General features: G+C 35.0%; 1 protein-coding gene across 1 annotated transcript; it reads left to right on the plus strand.

Annotated features, from left to right (window-relative positions):
- The first annotated feature begins 1,336 nt into the window (after nt 1-1,336).
- On the plus strand, nt 1,337-15,627 carry LOC107029022 (probable 1-deoxy-D-xylulose-5-phosphate synthase, chloroplastic). Its single transcript, XM_015230307.2, has 10 exons — nt 1,337-1,646; nt 4,499-4,633; nt 4,715-4,879; nt 5,041-5,191; nt 5,456-5,724; nt 9,831-10,113; nt 12,044-12,330; nt 13,818-14,093; nt 14,418-14,702; nt 15,025-15,627. Exons 1-10 carry the CDS (start codon nt 1,503-1,505, stop codon nt 15,172-15,174), a joined length of 2,145 nt encoding a protein of 714 aa, XP_015085793.1. The 5' UTR covers nt 1,337-1,502; the 3' UTR covers nt 15,175-15,627.
- Nucleotides 15,628-16,469: the final 842 nt, after the last annotated feature.

The raw sequence follows: 16,469 nt of genomic DNA on the forward strand, positions 1-16,469 counted from the left end.
AAAGAATCAAAATGATCATAATAAGGAGACAATGTGCTCTTGGAGAGCCTACGACATAACACTTTATGAAACCTCATGAGAGGGGTAGCTACCTAAAAAATAATGAAGTGATGAGATCTCAATAAGTTATGTCGTATTGTGAATCAATGCAAAATGGTATATCGTTGACGATATCTTTGATACAATAGCGTGCAATATTGTAAAAGATTATGATAATATGAATTCTACATCTCTTAAAGAATGCTTGTGTAGAAATAATTATCAAGTGAAAAGTGGAATGATGCATCTTGGTAAGCGTAAAGCTTATTTGACTTGCAATCTAGGCACTAGAAGATGTCATACATCTAATATTGAATGTTGTTACTTGACAAAATTGATATGAAAATATCCGATGGGTTCAAAATATAAAGCATATACAAGTTTTTGGAAAACTTGTTTATCATCCTCATAAGGATTAAATAGATTCAAAATGCATAGAGCATATACAAGTATTATTATGCAAGTTGATGACTAGAATTGAAACTCTTGGCAATTATTTGCTTAAAGAAGTTGAAGTAAGGAACTTGCTGAAATCTTTGACCCTGAAGGGAAGATTCATAAAAGCAGATAGAAGAAATCATATTTCGTCAAGGTTTTTCTACACTCATGAGCTCCCAAGAATGGTGATATCAACATGCAAGAGGTATGTTCAAGTAACATTATTGTTGATTTATTCACCAAGTCTCTATCAACTACAACTTTCAAGAAGATGATGCACAAGCTTGGAAAACGAAGATTCTAGTCTCTGAATTGATGTTGTCATTAGGGGGAGTTAATACGCGATGTACTCTTTTTTCCTCACAAGGTTTTGTCCCACTGGGTTTTCCTTGTAAGGTTTTTAATGAGGCATCCATAATGCGTATTATTATATATGTGTACTCTTTTTTCTTCACCAGATTTTTTTCCACTGGGTTTTATCTAGTAAGGTTTTAACGAGGCACATAATCTACCGACATTCAAGGGGGAGTGTTATAAACAATTTGTATTATAGTGAATGTCTAATTATGTAGAGTCCTTGTAGGATATGGTTAGGAATCCTACTTGAGGACCAAGTAAGGTTTTCCCTATAAATAAAGGGTTCTCCTTCATTGTAAATAAGATTTATGAAAGATCTATGAATCATGAATATACTTCAAGAGAAATAAAAAGTCTTTTCTCTTCTCCCTACTTTCTTCTTCTTCTAAATTTATATAGTTTCATAACATAATTAATAAAATAAAATATAATTATTTTAAACAATGGAAAAATAATAAATATAATAGAAATATTGGTGTAATTAATTATCTAGACAAGCCCTTCTCCGACAAACCAAAGTGATATTTGACCCATATACTTTTCATTCACCATCACTACCTCTCCAGAAATGCTCTGTTTGTCCTGTTATACGCCATTTTCGAGTTGATTTTTTTTCTGAAAGCACTCAATCTCATACTCCAAACTTCGTTTTTTACCGAATTGAGTGGATGGTTGCTGTTACTGCTCAGTACCCATTTGGTATCTGCCCTCAGTTCCATGGGAATTCAAGGTTACTTTCCCCGGAAACGGACTTCTCTGCTCTCAATTTTCCTTACAGACTGGGATATTCAAAATTGAGTCTTCACCCCAAGGTACTTTTTTTTTTCCTTCTTTTTATCATTTTGGCATTTGATGTCGAACTATTCTTCTCATGTGTTTTTTTATTAATTTGAAGTTAGATGAATTAATTGGGTAATAAAAATGGGATTCTCCTTGATTCGGTTGCCTAGAGGTTCAGCCTAATCAGAGTGTTATTTGTATAGAAGACGATTAAGTTAAAAAAGTGCCTTTCTGAAAAGTATGAAGGGGTGGTACTCTGTCTATTTCTTGAAAAGTGAAGGAGAAAAGCATTAACAGAATACAGTTTGAGAGAGAACTGGTGCTATTTCCTTTATGGTTTCATAAATTAGGGAATGTGATGCAATGCTAGTTGAGTGAGCATGTAAGTTACACATTATCGATGAGGTACCGGTAAGAAGTTGGGTGGCTGAAACAATTTTTTAAACTATAGTGTGCAAGTCAACTCGAGGGCACGTCAACTATTCCAACGGTACTATTACCGAGTAACTCTGTTCATTCAAGCTTCGATCAAAATGCAAAAAGGGCTGGAATAATAATAAATATCTCGAAATATTATTAATTTTCTATGACAAGAAAACCTGCAGCGGCTATGCACAGGATAAAACCCTTGTTCATATGCAATACCTGGCAAACCACACAAAGAGGTAACCCGCACTAAGCAAACCCTGTGCGACGAGCTCGACCCACAAAGCAAATACCTTGCTTTCGCTGGCAAGGTGTTTTGATCTAACTTGAAAGACCCAAGATGGAAATCCCAAGCCCATACCGCTAGGCCACCCCAAAGGGTTATAATGCTCATACTTTAGAACTTGTAACGTCTGTTTTGTGACCACATTGATTACATCTATTGGGCTTCAGTTCCTTCATCAATTTGTTCAATTGAATTTGGTCTTTGAATAGCTAGCCTCAATAGAATTGAATGGCCTTTAACAATGCCATAATTGCTCAACGTAAGGATGCGCCACGGTGTGCTCATTTCTTCACTATAAATATCCATTATCATCCATAGGATTAAAATGGTGGCAGAGGTCCATTTCCTCACAATAATTTGAGTCTTCCACTTCATTTTGAGCTCATGAAACAAGAACAATAATTCTTTCTGCAGGTTCTTCTTCCTATATTTTGTAGTGATGGATTTTGATTTATTTAACCTTTGTATTATACTAGAAGAGTTTGTTGAATCCTTGAAATACACATATACCAGGTGAAATATGGTTAGGGACATTGTCTTTGACACACGTCAAGCTTTGAGGAATTTTCTACAGTGTTCGCGGTTAAAATTTTCTGAAAGATTTCCAACAAAGACATCACCTAACATTTTTTTGCCTGTGGTAGGATTTTAATCTTAGCCTCCTATGGTTTCAATTAATCGCTCGGCCACACTCTCGGGTGAAGGTTGGGTTGAATCATTATACAAGAGGCCTATAAGTTGCTCAGACTCTTCCCTTTCGGTGCCGCACATGTGTCCACAAGACGCGGGTGTGGGATCCATACCCGATCTGGTCAATCAATTAAGCGTACCTGACCAAATTCGAGGGATAAATTGTGGACAGATTCAATGATTTGTGTAATCAAAAACAAAACCTAATGTGAAATTGAAGAAAATGGAATAAACCTTCTATATACAAATTTCTAGCGGCACTCCCTTTCCTTTTATCTCTTTCCTGGTTGGTCAATAATTTCTCCACATAATCATAATTTAGATTTTATAACTCTATTTTTAGATATTTGGATTATCTTTAGCCGAATTCCCGCAACCCGTATACATACATGAATTCGTATCTCTGAATCTTTAAATTTAGATCATAAAACATCCAACCTCTAGATCCGCACCCATATCTGACACACGCAATCGAGTCCGAGCAACTTATGGAGAGGCATTATATCTTTGATGGGAAGACCACAGATTGGTCTTAGAGTGGGATGCATCTGTAGGTCCTTGTTCTTATAGTCGACTCCTAGTTGTTAGCCCTAGCCTCAAGTTAAATGTATCTTATTCCATGATTAGAGTGGGTTATCTCTAGTTTGGGTAGTATATTTGTGTAGTTATCTGTGAGAAGATTTCTGAAGTAAGCATAATGAGGCGACTATAGTCAATGCATCTTGTCGTTTGGAGCTGGTACACTGCCCTTCCTTAGAAATGAATACTTTGTTAAAGTGAAATGATGGATCAAAGTGGTTGGTGAATGGTGATTGCAGTCAGGAATCAAAGAATAGGACTGTGTCCAGTAACATGCTTTTACTATATTAGAATTGAGAAACTTGTCAAAAAATGAAAAGAAAAAAGTTAGTACTATAGTGTGTTATCTCACACTTATTCCCACCGAAGAATCTAATCAAATATCAAATACATAGTGTGAGGGATCATTGAATTTGTTTCACTAGTCTAATAGTGCAATCACACGTATATGAATACGAACTACACTGAAGGATCACTCACCGAAACTTAATTGGAATTGGAGAAGGTAGAAGGAGAAAATATGTTGTCGTTCTTGTTTTGTTTTGTAACTTAGGAGTTCATGAGGGAGTCCTAACCGTTGTGTCTTTTCATTATTTAATAATAATTAAATATATAACAAATATATATTTATTTATTATCTATATGGATCCGGATTGACCCACGAAGTGATGCGAATCTAATTCCTTCACCCACTATTCAAGATAATCCATGGAGAGGTATGTCTACCTTTCATGTATTGGATTTTCTAGGACTCAATGAAAATCTTTCAGTGTCTGTAATGCTAATGTGTGCAACACTAATTACAATCATGCCTATGCCAATGGCCTTTCACAATTTTAATATTCAATGTCATTGCTTTTCTGAATGCCAAAAGCTTTTGAATAACTGTGTTTTGGCCTTCAGCTCCTCTTACTACAGGGTCATGTTGCTGAAATACATTCTTTGCCACATGCTGGTGATTTCACTGGTGAAAATGAGCCAACACCAATTCTTGATGCAATTGAAAGTCCCATGAACCTAAAGAATTTATCAACTAAGGTCAAATAATTAGCACTTCTCCTCATTTGACCCTTGATAATCACGGGTACATATTGTCTGACTATGACCAACTTAATGCAGGAACTGAAACAACTATCTAATGAAATTCGATCAGAATTAGCTTTTATCATCGCAAAATCTCAAAAACCTTCAAGTTCAAGTCTGACTGTTGTGGAGCTGACTGTTGCTATTCACCATGTATTTAATGCCCCTGTGGACAAAATATTGTGGGATGTCGCTGAACAAGTAAGATCCACTTGGTAATATACCAGAAAATGGTAGATTTGCAAGTAAATGAGTTATACTAAATAACATGTGAAGCTAGCTTAGCTATGCAGTTCCCAATTCAGGTTTTAATTTTGAGAATTTTGTCATGGTAAATGTTTATATTTTGATGTTTTGGACAGACATATGCACATAAACTTCTCACTGGAAGGAGGCAGATTATGCAAGCACTTGAAAAAACAAATGGCTGGCCTGTGGCAGCTCCAGATTTTGAAGGCGGATTTGACCCCTTCGGAGTAGGGCATGGATGCAACAGCGTATCTGCTGGACTTGGTAAAAACCATGCTTCTGCTTTTCCCTTTCTCAGCTGAGGATATCCTACTTCTGCTTCTTCAATTATTTTTCAAAATTCACCATGGAAGGTTACTATAGGAAGTGCTTTCTTGTTTTATAATTTAATTCTTTTTACAAATTATTTCATAAAAAAGTTGCCTGCTAATCCATCAAAAATTTAAATATTTTTGCATTCTAGATTTATATAATATTTTCACCAATCATGTAATATAGATACTTAGGCTGTAGTGTCACCTTCAATAGGAATGGCCATTGCCCGAGATTTGAAGGGGAAGCGTGATCGTGTAGTGGCAGTGATCAACAATGAAACGATTATGGCTGGCCAAGTTTATGAGGCAATGCGCAATTCAGGCTATTTGGACTCAAATATGATTGTGATATTAAATGATAGTCGGCATTCTTTGCACCCAAAGGTTGAGGAGACCTCTAAAACACCTATTAATGCTTTCTCAAGTACTCTCAGCAAACTTCAGTCAAGTAAACTTTTCCGGAGGTTTAGAGAACTTGCTAAGGTATGTCCCTGCTATATTTACAGAAGTACTAACAAAATACTCCTATCCATGTAAATGTAAAGAGTTGGTTCAAATGCAAAATCCTAATTTCTTTTACATGTTGCACAAGTAATATGCCTTTTTCAAGCACCAAAAAAGAAGAATTCTGCAATTAAATAAGAAATGTTATGTTCTGCTTTTCTTTTTCGAAATTATTTATCAAATAGAGAGCAAGATAAACCTATTGTGGCTTGCAGTTAAGGTTTTTAAAATAGTTTGTACACCACTTATTATACCCACAAAATTTACAACAAAAGTTTTACGATTTCCACTACTTTTACTAACTGAGGTCAATCGTGCATCTTTGTTCTATTTCTCAATAGGGTAAAGTAGATTTCATCATCCCACCACAATTTGTGGGATAAGACAACTAAATACATTAGGAAGTAACTAAAGAGGTGTTGGGGTCTCGAGAGGTAACATAGGTGATCGCCGAGGGGATTGGTGGTGGAATAGAGCAGTTCAAAAGAAAGTGGATGCCATGAAGGTTGCTTATATGAAGTATGGAGAGAAAAGACGAGGATGAAAAGAGGCCTAATAGGGAGAAGTATAATGCGATGAAGATGGTAGTGAAGTTAGCGGTTACAACGGCTAAAACAACAGCGTTCGAACGAAAATCAATTTGGAGGTGGAGTACAATGGTCCCGGTGTACAAGATTCAGAATTGAACAACTATTGGGGTATCAAGCTACTAAGCCAACTATGAAATATTGGGAGATGGTGGAAATGTGTCACCAAGACTTTAGGGTAAGTTTTATCAAGTGGTTGTCAGACTGGCTATGTTATATGGGGCGGTGTGTTGGTCACTCAAGACCTTGCACGTCTAGAAAATGCAAGTAGCAGAGATAAGATGTTGAGATGATGTGTGATTGTACTGGGAGAGATAAGATTAGGAATATAGATATTCAGGACAAGGTGGGAGTGGCCTCAGTGGTGGACAAGATAAGGCAGGCCTAGATTGATATAGTTGGGGCATGGGAAGAGGAGATGCACAAATGCCCCAGTAAGGAGGTGTGAGGGGTTGATGATGGTGGGTCTTAGGAGTTAGGAGAGGTAGGGGTAGGCCGAAGAAGTACTGGGAGCGGTTAGACAACACATGACACTTCTGCAGCTTACCGAGGGCATGACCCTAGATAGGAGGATATAAATGTCGCAGATAAGGATAGAGGGTTAGTAAATAGTTGAGTGTGGTCTAGCTTCCAAGTGATATTATTAGTATTCTCCTACTATCTTGTTCTTCGATTTTACTATTACCTGCTTTTTTTTTGCTTCGGTTGTCATACTATTTGTTGCTTCTATTGTTCCTTTCTCCATTATTTTCTGTATGGTCCCTTCACTGTTGTATTTTCTTTTCATACTTATTTACTTGAACCGAGGGTAATCTTTCTACCTTCACAAGGTAAGGGCAAGGTTGTGCACACACCACCCTCTCCATATTTCACTTGTGGGATTACACGGGATATGTTGTTGTAACTCTCATTGATACAAAAGTACCAAGAAGGTACTAAAAGCATACAAATTATAGCACAGCTGCAACTGTTACATCCTCAAAACTTCTATAAAATCCATGTACTGATCTAGATTTTCTGCCATACTTCCCTTCACCAATAGTATTCCCTTTTTATAGACATCTATTCTTAAGACTAGCTAAACATGTCCTTTCCAACCAAATGATCCAAAAGATGCAAAGAGATATTGTTTTCCAGATTTGCCTCCTAGTTTTCCTGATTTTCTCATTTTGCCAACAAATCAGTAGATCTTTCACCTTTTTGGGCATCACCCATTGCACAACACTCAGAGTTAATTAGGAACAGATCCCATAGCTGAATATGTTCTGCACTCTGTAGATTCCTGAGAATTTTCACAGAAAAAGCATCGACTGCACAAAGGAATTTCTCTTCTCTGCAACATATCTTGAGTTAAACATGCATTTTATTATGATCCAACTAGTTAAACTCAGAAATTAAACTAAGCAAATCTAACTCAATTTTTTGGGGAATTTTCTCTGGTTTATATTAAGCAAAACGAACTCTATTACATAATAGAAACTACTAACACGAAATGGAAATAACTGGTACACGGAATCTCCATTGACGAGATAAACTTGTATGTGACTGAAGAAGAAAGAGGAGAATTGTGGGATAGAAAATAAAGAGGAAGAGTAGTTTAGAGAGAATTGAGGAAGGTGGGGAAAATATCCAATTGATCATGCCGCTCTTGCTCTTTCCAGGACTTAGTCATAAGATGCTCACGTGCAATCACAGCCCTTCAGCTTCATTAACTCAAATTAAATATCGTGCGTCCAGGTGTTATAATTCTATTCGGCGTTTCTTTACTCTTCACTCAGCTCATTTATTCAGGTCATGAAACATTTCTAGCTAGAATCCAGCCAAAACAAGCTGCTTTAGAAGGTGCTCGTGATTTCCACGATGTTTTCCATGACCAAGTCAAATCCTAGTGGTCTAGCTCTGTGCTATTAAATCTGAGAGATGATGGTAGTTATATTGATACTGATCTCTGACACAACATTTTCTCTGTTTTTTCTTCTTTTTGATGACCGGGCAATCTATCTGGAGCCAATCCTTTGGGTCAACGGCAATATATTCTTGGGAATATTCTCTTCAGTTTTCCCTTTTTTTGCCTTTGTAATGTAACTTAAAGATGGTAAATGATCTCACATACTTTATCTGAACAACTTAAATATGGTAATTCACTTGCAGTTTCTTTTTGAACGTAAATGTCTCCATACTCACATTGTGAAAGACCTTTCATGAAGTGTCTGGTAGTTTTTCAGGCACTCATCTAGCTATATTTGTGCGGTATATTAATGAGATGATTTGAAACACAATTATGTTAATTCAGTGAGAAAATTTTCTTGGTGTTTAACAGGTTGTCGTTATTGTTTTGTTTATTGCTACCTTACATGAATTTTTCTTTTGTTTTTGATGCACAATGTTGAATTGTACAATAGTATTTCATGCGGAATATTTGGAAGTGCACTAAACTTAGTAGGCGTTTGAACATGCAATTTCAAATCGCGACATGAGATCATGAGATGAAATCAACAACTGGACATGCAATTTCATGTTCGCCCAGGTTGAAGAATAAAGAAAATGAGCCAAAGTATTTCATATCATGAGATGAAATCCCACATTCTCAAAAAAAAAAAAAAACTTGATCTCAGAATTTCAAGAATCATGATTTGAGATTTTTCAAATTCAAAAATTGACTCACAAGTTTATATTTTGTAAAATAACCTACATTTATATCTACTAACCATTTATTTCATATGTGAATAAATTTATAGCTCATATTGTTATTATTTAGACCATTTATATCTCATGTAACGATTATTCTCACCAACATATATAAAATTTATTATCACTTCAAATCAATTCTTACTTTTCCATTTATATTCACCAAATTCATTTTTTTAATCAAATTTATTTACCAACAAATGGCTCAAAGTAACAATGCTGGTTTGTCTTCTCGATCATATGATCGAGATATGGAGATTGTTCGTATTATGTGGGATGATTATATGAAAGACTAGTATACTACAACTTATGTTCAATTTTTTTTAATTGAATTGAAGTTTAATGAATAAATATTGTATTTATTTTGAATAACTTTGTGATAGTATATTATGCGGTTTTATAAACTTTTGTTTATTTGGTAATATTGTATGAAGAATTGGGATTTTAATAGTTTTACAACTTATGGGGTTTATATGAGAAAACATACAACATAAAAAGTCCAAATTGCATGTTCAAACAAAACTTTAACTTCATCTCATGATTTCATATCGCATGGCCAAACGCTCCCTTGGTAAAAAACTCGATGTACATGTATGGTTGCTTGCACATATACTAGATAAGTATGTGTAGATGAGTCTACGTTTTCCTTAGAAGGAATGTGTAGGCGAGTTTCTTAGACGTGGTTATCATCATTGTTGCAAATAGTGATAGACTTTTGTTTTATCTCCGATAAAGTAATAGTGGTAAAATTCTTGTCTTATCATGTATTTCTACTATTGTCATATTCCAAATTTCTGCTGCTTTTTATAGGCATTAACTAAGAAAATTGGGAAAGGCATGTATGAATGGGCAGCCAAGGTTGATGAGTATGCACGTGGTATGATTGGCCCGCCAGGATCAACCCTCTTTGAAGAGCTTGGTCTTTACTACATTGGCCCTGTTGATGGACACAATATTGAAGATCTAGTATGTGTTCTGAATGAAGTGGCATCGTTGGATTCAATGGGTCCTGTTTTAGTTCATGTTATAACCAAGGAAGAACTGGAAGTAGGAGACAATCAAATGAATGCAGTTGCAAATAAAATTATGGAAGGTTTGATCCTGATCTCCTATCCTTTTCCTTCCTTTCACACTAAGGGTCGTTTGGGAGGCTAATGAGAATAGTGTTAAATAGTAAATAGTAATGCTAGCATTAGCAATATTGGTATTGGTCAGTGGTGGACGGGATTCGAACTCGGTCAAGCTAGGAAATTAAGCCCTCTTCACCATTGGACCAAGGGTAACTTGTGTTAGTAGGGTCAAAAGTAAATATATACATATAAAATTTTAAAAACTGATCAAATATACATATATATATACGGTGTTATTTTTCAACGAAGTGGGTTCATATGAACCCACTTGACCCTCAGTGGGTCCCCCCTGGTATTGGTTATGCCGAGATTATTTCTTGTGCACTGTTTGGATTGGTGTATAAAAAATAATATCATTTGCATTATTTCTAAAAAAATATTTGTTTACAAAAATATCCTCCATAAATACGGTGGGAAGGATGTGGAAAAGGTTTTAAGGGGAAATTGCAACCTAACCCATGTTGTGTATATTTAATGCTTGCATTAGTTATATAGAGATTGTAAAAGTGTACTAAACAAGGTAATAGGAATATACAAAACTAATGCATGCTTTGTTTTTCTAATGCATCCTACCAAACGACAGAGTATATTAAACATGTTAGGGAACTCCTCTAATGCAGATGTAGTGGGAACAAAATTTATATAACATTTGAAGTTGGATGCTTTGTATTTTTCTTGATAAGTTTTGATCCAAAAGTGCTTAACTTTTATACTAAGAGCCTGGTTGGTGTTGCTGGTGGAAGACCAAAAACACTTACTTTGAGAAAAAAAATACTCCTCTTGAAAAATTAAGGCATTTGGCAAATTAGTAAAACTGTATTTAAATAGAAGCAGAAACAGTTTTGCTGTTGCTAAAATTTCTTGCTTTTCAAAAAAAAAAAGGAGAAACAGAAAATTATTTTTCCAAGATCAAAATTTCTCTTTCATATATAATACATATTTGTGAATATATCTCTTATTAATTTAATAGCATATCTCATAGGTTTGGTTAAGTTTCATTTAAGAATTTTATTTTTTATTTTAATACACAATCTATTTATCAATTACACTTTTCAAATAAATTGCCAGATACAACTTGCTTTTCTTTAAAAGGATTTTTCTGAAAATCTATTTTAAAAAAGGGTTTCTAATTGTAAACAGTTTTTAGCAGGAATACCGAACAGACTCTTAAGTTTACTCCAAGGAGGTACCCATAACAAGCTTAGACATATTTTATGGCTTTATATGCATTTGTATATCTCATTCATCAATTGTCTTGTATTTCACATTTGCACTGTTATAAACTAAATAATTTAGAAAACGTGGATGAACTTAAATGGACTGCATGATTTGTGAGGATTCATATAGACGACCCCAACTTGCTTGGGATTGAGGCATACTTGTATAATTTTAAAAAGCATCTTTCATCTGGCTTTTAAAAACTAATTTTAGTGAATTGATTTCCAAATAAGGGTTGAATAAAATCCTGATTATCATCACCATTCAGATCAATTTGAGAGTAGATTTCTAGTGAAGGTGAGGTAAGATCTAATCCTGATAAACTGACCCTTCTTTCTATCAAAAGTTATTTGAATTTCTACCTTTCCATATATTTGGAAGCATTGTGAGAATCGTGAGGTGATGCTATAGGAATTAATGAATACTAGCTGCCCTACCTTGACCATTCAATAAGTTTTCTTGAGTGAAGTTCATGGAAAAAATAAAAAACTGGATACAAATGATTTGTTGTAAGCTGTTCTGGCTCAGAAGCATGTCCGAGTGAAAGCTGATAGTTTTCAGATGGAACTCGAGAAGTGTTAAAATTGTACTAGAAAAGTTATCCTGAATGGCAAAGCTATGTGTTGTTACTACAAATTCTACTAATAGTCAACCTTCTTTTTATCGTCAAAGCAGGTGTATCTATCTCAGACACTATACCTTATGGCAATCGAACATATAGTGATTGCTTTGTGGAGGCCTTGATATCAGAGGCAGAGAGACACAAAGATATTGTAGCTGTTCATGCAGGCATGGGAATGGAGCCATCACTTCACCTTCTGAAGGATGTCTTTGCAGAGAAGTTTTTTGATGTTGGGATGGCCGAACAACATGCGGTAACATTTGCAGCTGGGTTGGCATGTGGAGGGCTGAAGCCGTTCTGCATAATTCCTTCAGCTTTTCTCCAAAGAGCCTATGACCAGGTCTCTCTCTCTCTCTTTCTCGCACACACACACGCAGAGATGGATACAGAGGTTAAGAAAACAGACAAGGCAGCTAGTGCAAATATCTAATAAATGACCTGGTTCTGTTCCCACCTCCCACGAAATAAGAGGAAGGGTCTCATCCATCAACAACCATCACTTTTATTTAAATGTGTAACTTTTTAGCTGTAGCAAGTAAAGGATCAATGGATACAAAAACACACACTAAATAGTTGGTTCAGATTTGTTCAGTAGATTGGAAATCATTGAATTGTAGGTCTAGTCATTGAGTCAGAGACTTCACAATTCTCATTTTCTTTATCTTAATTGACACTTCCTAATATTGGAAGAGGAAATGGAGAATTGAATAGGTGCTACTAACAAACTGGTCTATAGGGAAAAAAAATTTGAGTTGGACATTTTTCTAAAAGTTTCACATTTATCATATTGAAGGGGGTGGTTTATGCCCACCTCTGGGAAGGGTTACCATTTCTTTACTGTAAGCAGTGCATACCTAGATTTCCAAATGATGGTTGCAGTTTACCTTATAATTTTCTTTCAATATTCATGATATCTTTCTGGTCCCTCGTTTATCTGACTTAGAAATTCAATTGAGAGCAAGAAATGAGCAACTAAAGCAAGATCTTTGGTTGTGTCTGCAAATATTTTATGCAAGTTTTCCAAAATGTCAAGCAAATGCAACCTAAAAGTCCTGAACATCTAAAAATATCATTGGATTACTTTTCCTTATCCATGTCAGATTGATTTTGTTCTTTTTGTCCCGCTGCTTTGACTTCCATGCATCATGTTCCTTAGAATTTGAAACATGTCCAGAAAAGTAACTTCAATGTTGTTATATTTCTGAGCAGTAGGTCACTCTTTATTTAATCAGCACGCAGTGAGTCCGAAATCCTTACTTGCTTGGAATTTGTTGTTTTAGGTCCAAATAGTCATCTTAATGAAGGAGGGTCTTAGCCAGAGGAAAAATTAAAAGCAATAGGGAGGAAACTAAAATGTCCAACTTATTTCAAACTCATGAAGTAAATTGGACTTCTGTTTAGAAAATGATGTTAAGAAGTGGTTCAATAACTTTGAGAATGTCAATCGGGAATAAAGTATATAGGACTAACTTGTTGAAGTAATTGAGATCAGCATTAAATGGTTGATGTGTTGCTGAAATTTTTGGTCAATAACTTGTGTCATTATCATTTTATGTGTATCTTAACTTCATCAAATGAATAAATTAAGATTTGAATGACCGCGATGGATGGATAGTCACTGCTATATGGTAAAATTGATCCTGTCCTGTACGAGTCTACAGGTTGATAGCTTCCAACTTCAGTTTTGTCCAGGCACATTAATAAACGACTTTTATTTGGGGTTTCTAAGATATGTTGTACCAATGAAATGTTCTCAATTTAAGCGTCAGCGTGTTAAGATAAAGCACAATTTTCTAAAGTTCTCTTCATGTTTTATTGGCTGCTTAGGTCGTCCATGATGTAGATCGTCAGAAGGTTCCCGTGCGTTTCATCATTACAAGTGCTGGATTAGTAGGATCTGATGGTCCTATACATTGTGGGGCATTTGATATAGCATTTATGTCCTGTTTGCCAAACATGATCGTGATGGCTCCTTCTGATGAAGTTGAGCTTTCTCATATGGTTGCAACTGCTGCCCTTATTGATGACAGGCCAGTTTGCTTCCGCTACCCTCGGGGTGCTCTTTCAGTGATGGAACACTCATTTAGTGGAATTCCCATTGAGGTAATATTTTGGCAAATAGATCTAGAAAGGTTCTAATGCATTCATGATAATGGTAACTCAATATTTTAGTACAGGTTTGATTTGAATTATTACCTAATACTGTCAGTTTTTTTTACTAAATCAATTTTGTAATTCACAATTGGCATTCCATGTTTATTTTATGGAAAACTATACCCATATATTACTTTAAGGGATGTGATATATTTGAATGTTTATCCAACAACCTGTTTCCTAATGTGATTGGTCTACATAACACTATCAAACAAGCCCCTTCACATTTAAATTTTTATTTGTACACTTTTTTGTTTTGTTGTTGTGGAGAAGGTTGGCAGAGGGAGAATACTTACAGAGGGTAAAGATGTTGCTTTACTTGGCTATGGATCCATGGTACAAAATTGTCTGAGAGCTCAATCGCTTCTTTCAAAGCTTGGTGTTGAAGTGACTGTTGCTGATGCAAGATTCTGCAAGCCCCTTGACATACAACTTCTAAGACAATTATGCAAGAACCATTCTTTTCTAGTTACAGTCGAGGAAGGCTCTATCGGAGGATTTGCATCACATGTAGCACAATTCCTCTCGCTCGATGGGCAGCTCGATGCAGGAATTAAGGTAAATTTCAATCATTTTGCTCAATGATAGCTGTAGGAGTTCTTTTCGATACAAACACAAGTCACATTTCCACATTAGAAGTATGAGCTGCTTTCGTTTAATTCTTCTGACTCGTGATTTAGAAATTTTTAATAGAATGCTAAGGTTCTATATCTTCCCTTTTCCCTCTTTCCAAGCACAGTTTCTTTCCACGTTACAGAATCTGAATGGACATCTTCGACTTGGAATATTTTTTGAACTTCATGATTTCTTCTATATCATTTTAAATATTATATAGTCTGAGATTAAAGGTTTAACTTCTTTTTTGATGATCTGTTCTTAGTGGCGACCAATCACTTTGCCTGACAACTATATCGAGCAAGCATCACCAAAAGAGCAGCTTGCTGTTGCAGGGCTGACTGGAAATCACATTGCTGCAACTGCACTGAGTCTGCTTGGCCGTACTCGAGAAGCTCTTCTTTTGATGTGCTAAATTCTATTTCATTGTTCTTGTAAAGTGTAAATATCTAAGGCCCTCATATACATAATTATGAAGTGTAGAAGTGGAAAATACACAAGGTAGAGAAGATGGGAAAAGAAGAAAATAAACAGGATGAGGAAGTTTATAATAGGAAAGAAGCAGTCTATATTTCTCAGAGTAGGGGCAACAAGCCAACAATGTACCTCATTTCTTGAGTGACAAATAGCCATTGGCTTGGCATGAATAGGGTGGTCTTGTGAAGGCCAAACATCGAAGGTTTTCGCCTGATGTTTAGTATGGATTGCCATGGCAAAAATCTGAGACATGTTTTACTGAGTATTGAGGTGCTTGGTTAAAGTTTGTGTCATGCATGTCTGAATCTTTTTTTGTCAAAAATATTTTCAAGGGTTATGTTTTCTTGAAAGGTGTATAAAGAGGTAAAATTAGCAGTATTTTCAGTTTCAATGAATTTGCATGACAGTTAAAATCCAGCCCAAATTCATAATGTGTTGACTGACCTACATGTAAAATAAGACACCCATGAAAATTAGGGGAGTCTTACTTTTGATTGTTAACATTTTTTTGTCATTTTAAACTTATTTTGAGTGATTTTTAACTTTGTCAAGCGCTCTCAAAAGTTAAAAATAACTTAAAACATGTTTGATTTACTTTTAAGACTATTCAAATAGGCTTTTAAATTTGTCTAAAATTGAATAAGTAAAATAATAAATCTTATCTAACATAATATACATAGGCACAAAATTCTATTTAAGTTTTCATATTTTCCACAGTTGAACTTATAGAAATAATAAAACAATTACGTCAGAGGTACTGTACTTCTGATATATCTATTCTATAGTCGCATTAATTTTCGAATAGAAGTACACTATCTTCTTCTTTTTTTCTCTCTTTTTTTTTGGCTCGTTGTATGCTATTACATTAAAGTTCGATTAAATTTGAACTCACATAAAAAAATCCCATATTGGAAGATTTTGCAAATATATTGAAAAATGTTTTAAGAATATACTATCATCCAAATATGAATCCATATTATTACAATATATTATACAAGGGTAGATCGTAGGTTTTGGGATATATAGCTAATTTTCCGTAAAATCTATTTCAGACAACACTATGGAAATTCATTTTGATTAGTAATATATTTTAAGTGTGTAACAATTTTTTAAAAATTCTACTAGTTCTTTTATTCCAAAAAGTAAAAAAGCAGAAAGCATGCAGTGCTTCACGTTAGTTTCTCCTTTCTTAAAAAATAATACGTAATTACAAAGTCAACTTTAAAAAAATCA

Source organism: Solanum pennellii, chromosome 8 (genome assembly GCF_001406875.1).
Source record: "Solanum pennellii chromosome 8, SPENNV200".
NCBI lineage: Eukaryota > Viridiplantae > Streptophyta > Magnoliopsida > Solanales > Solanaceae > Solanum > Solanum pennellii.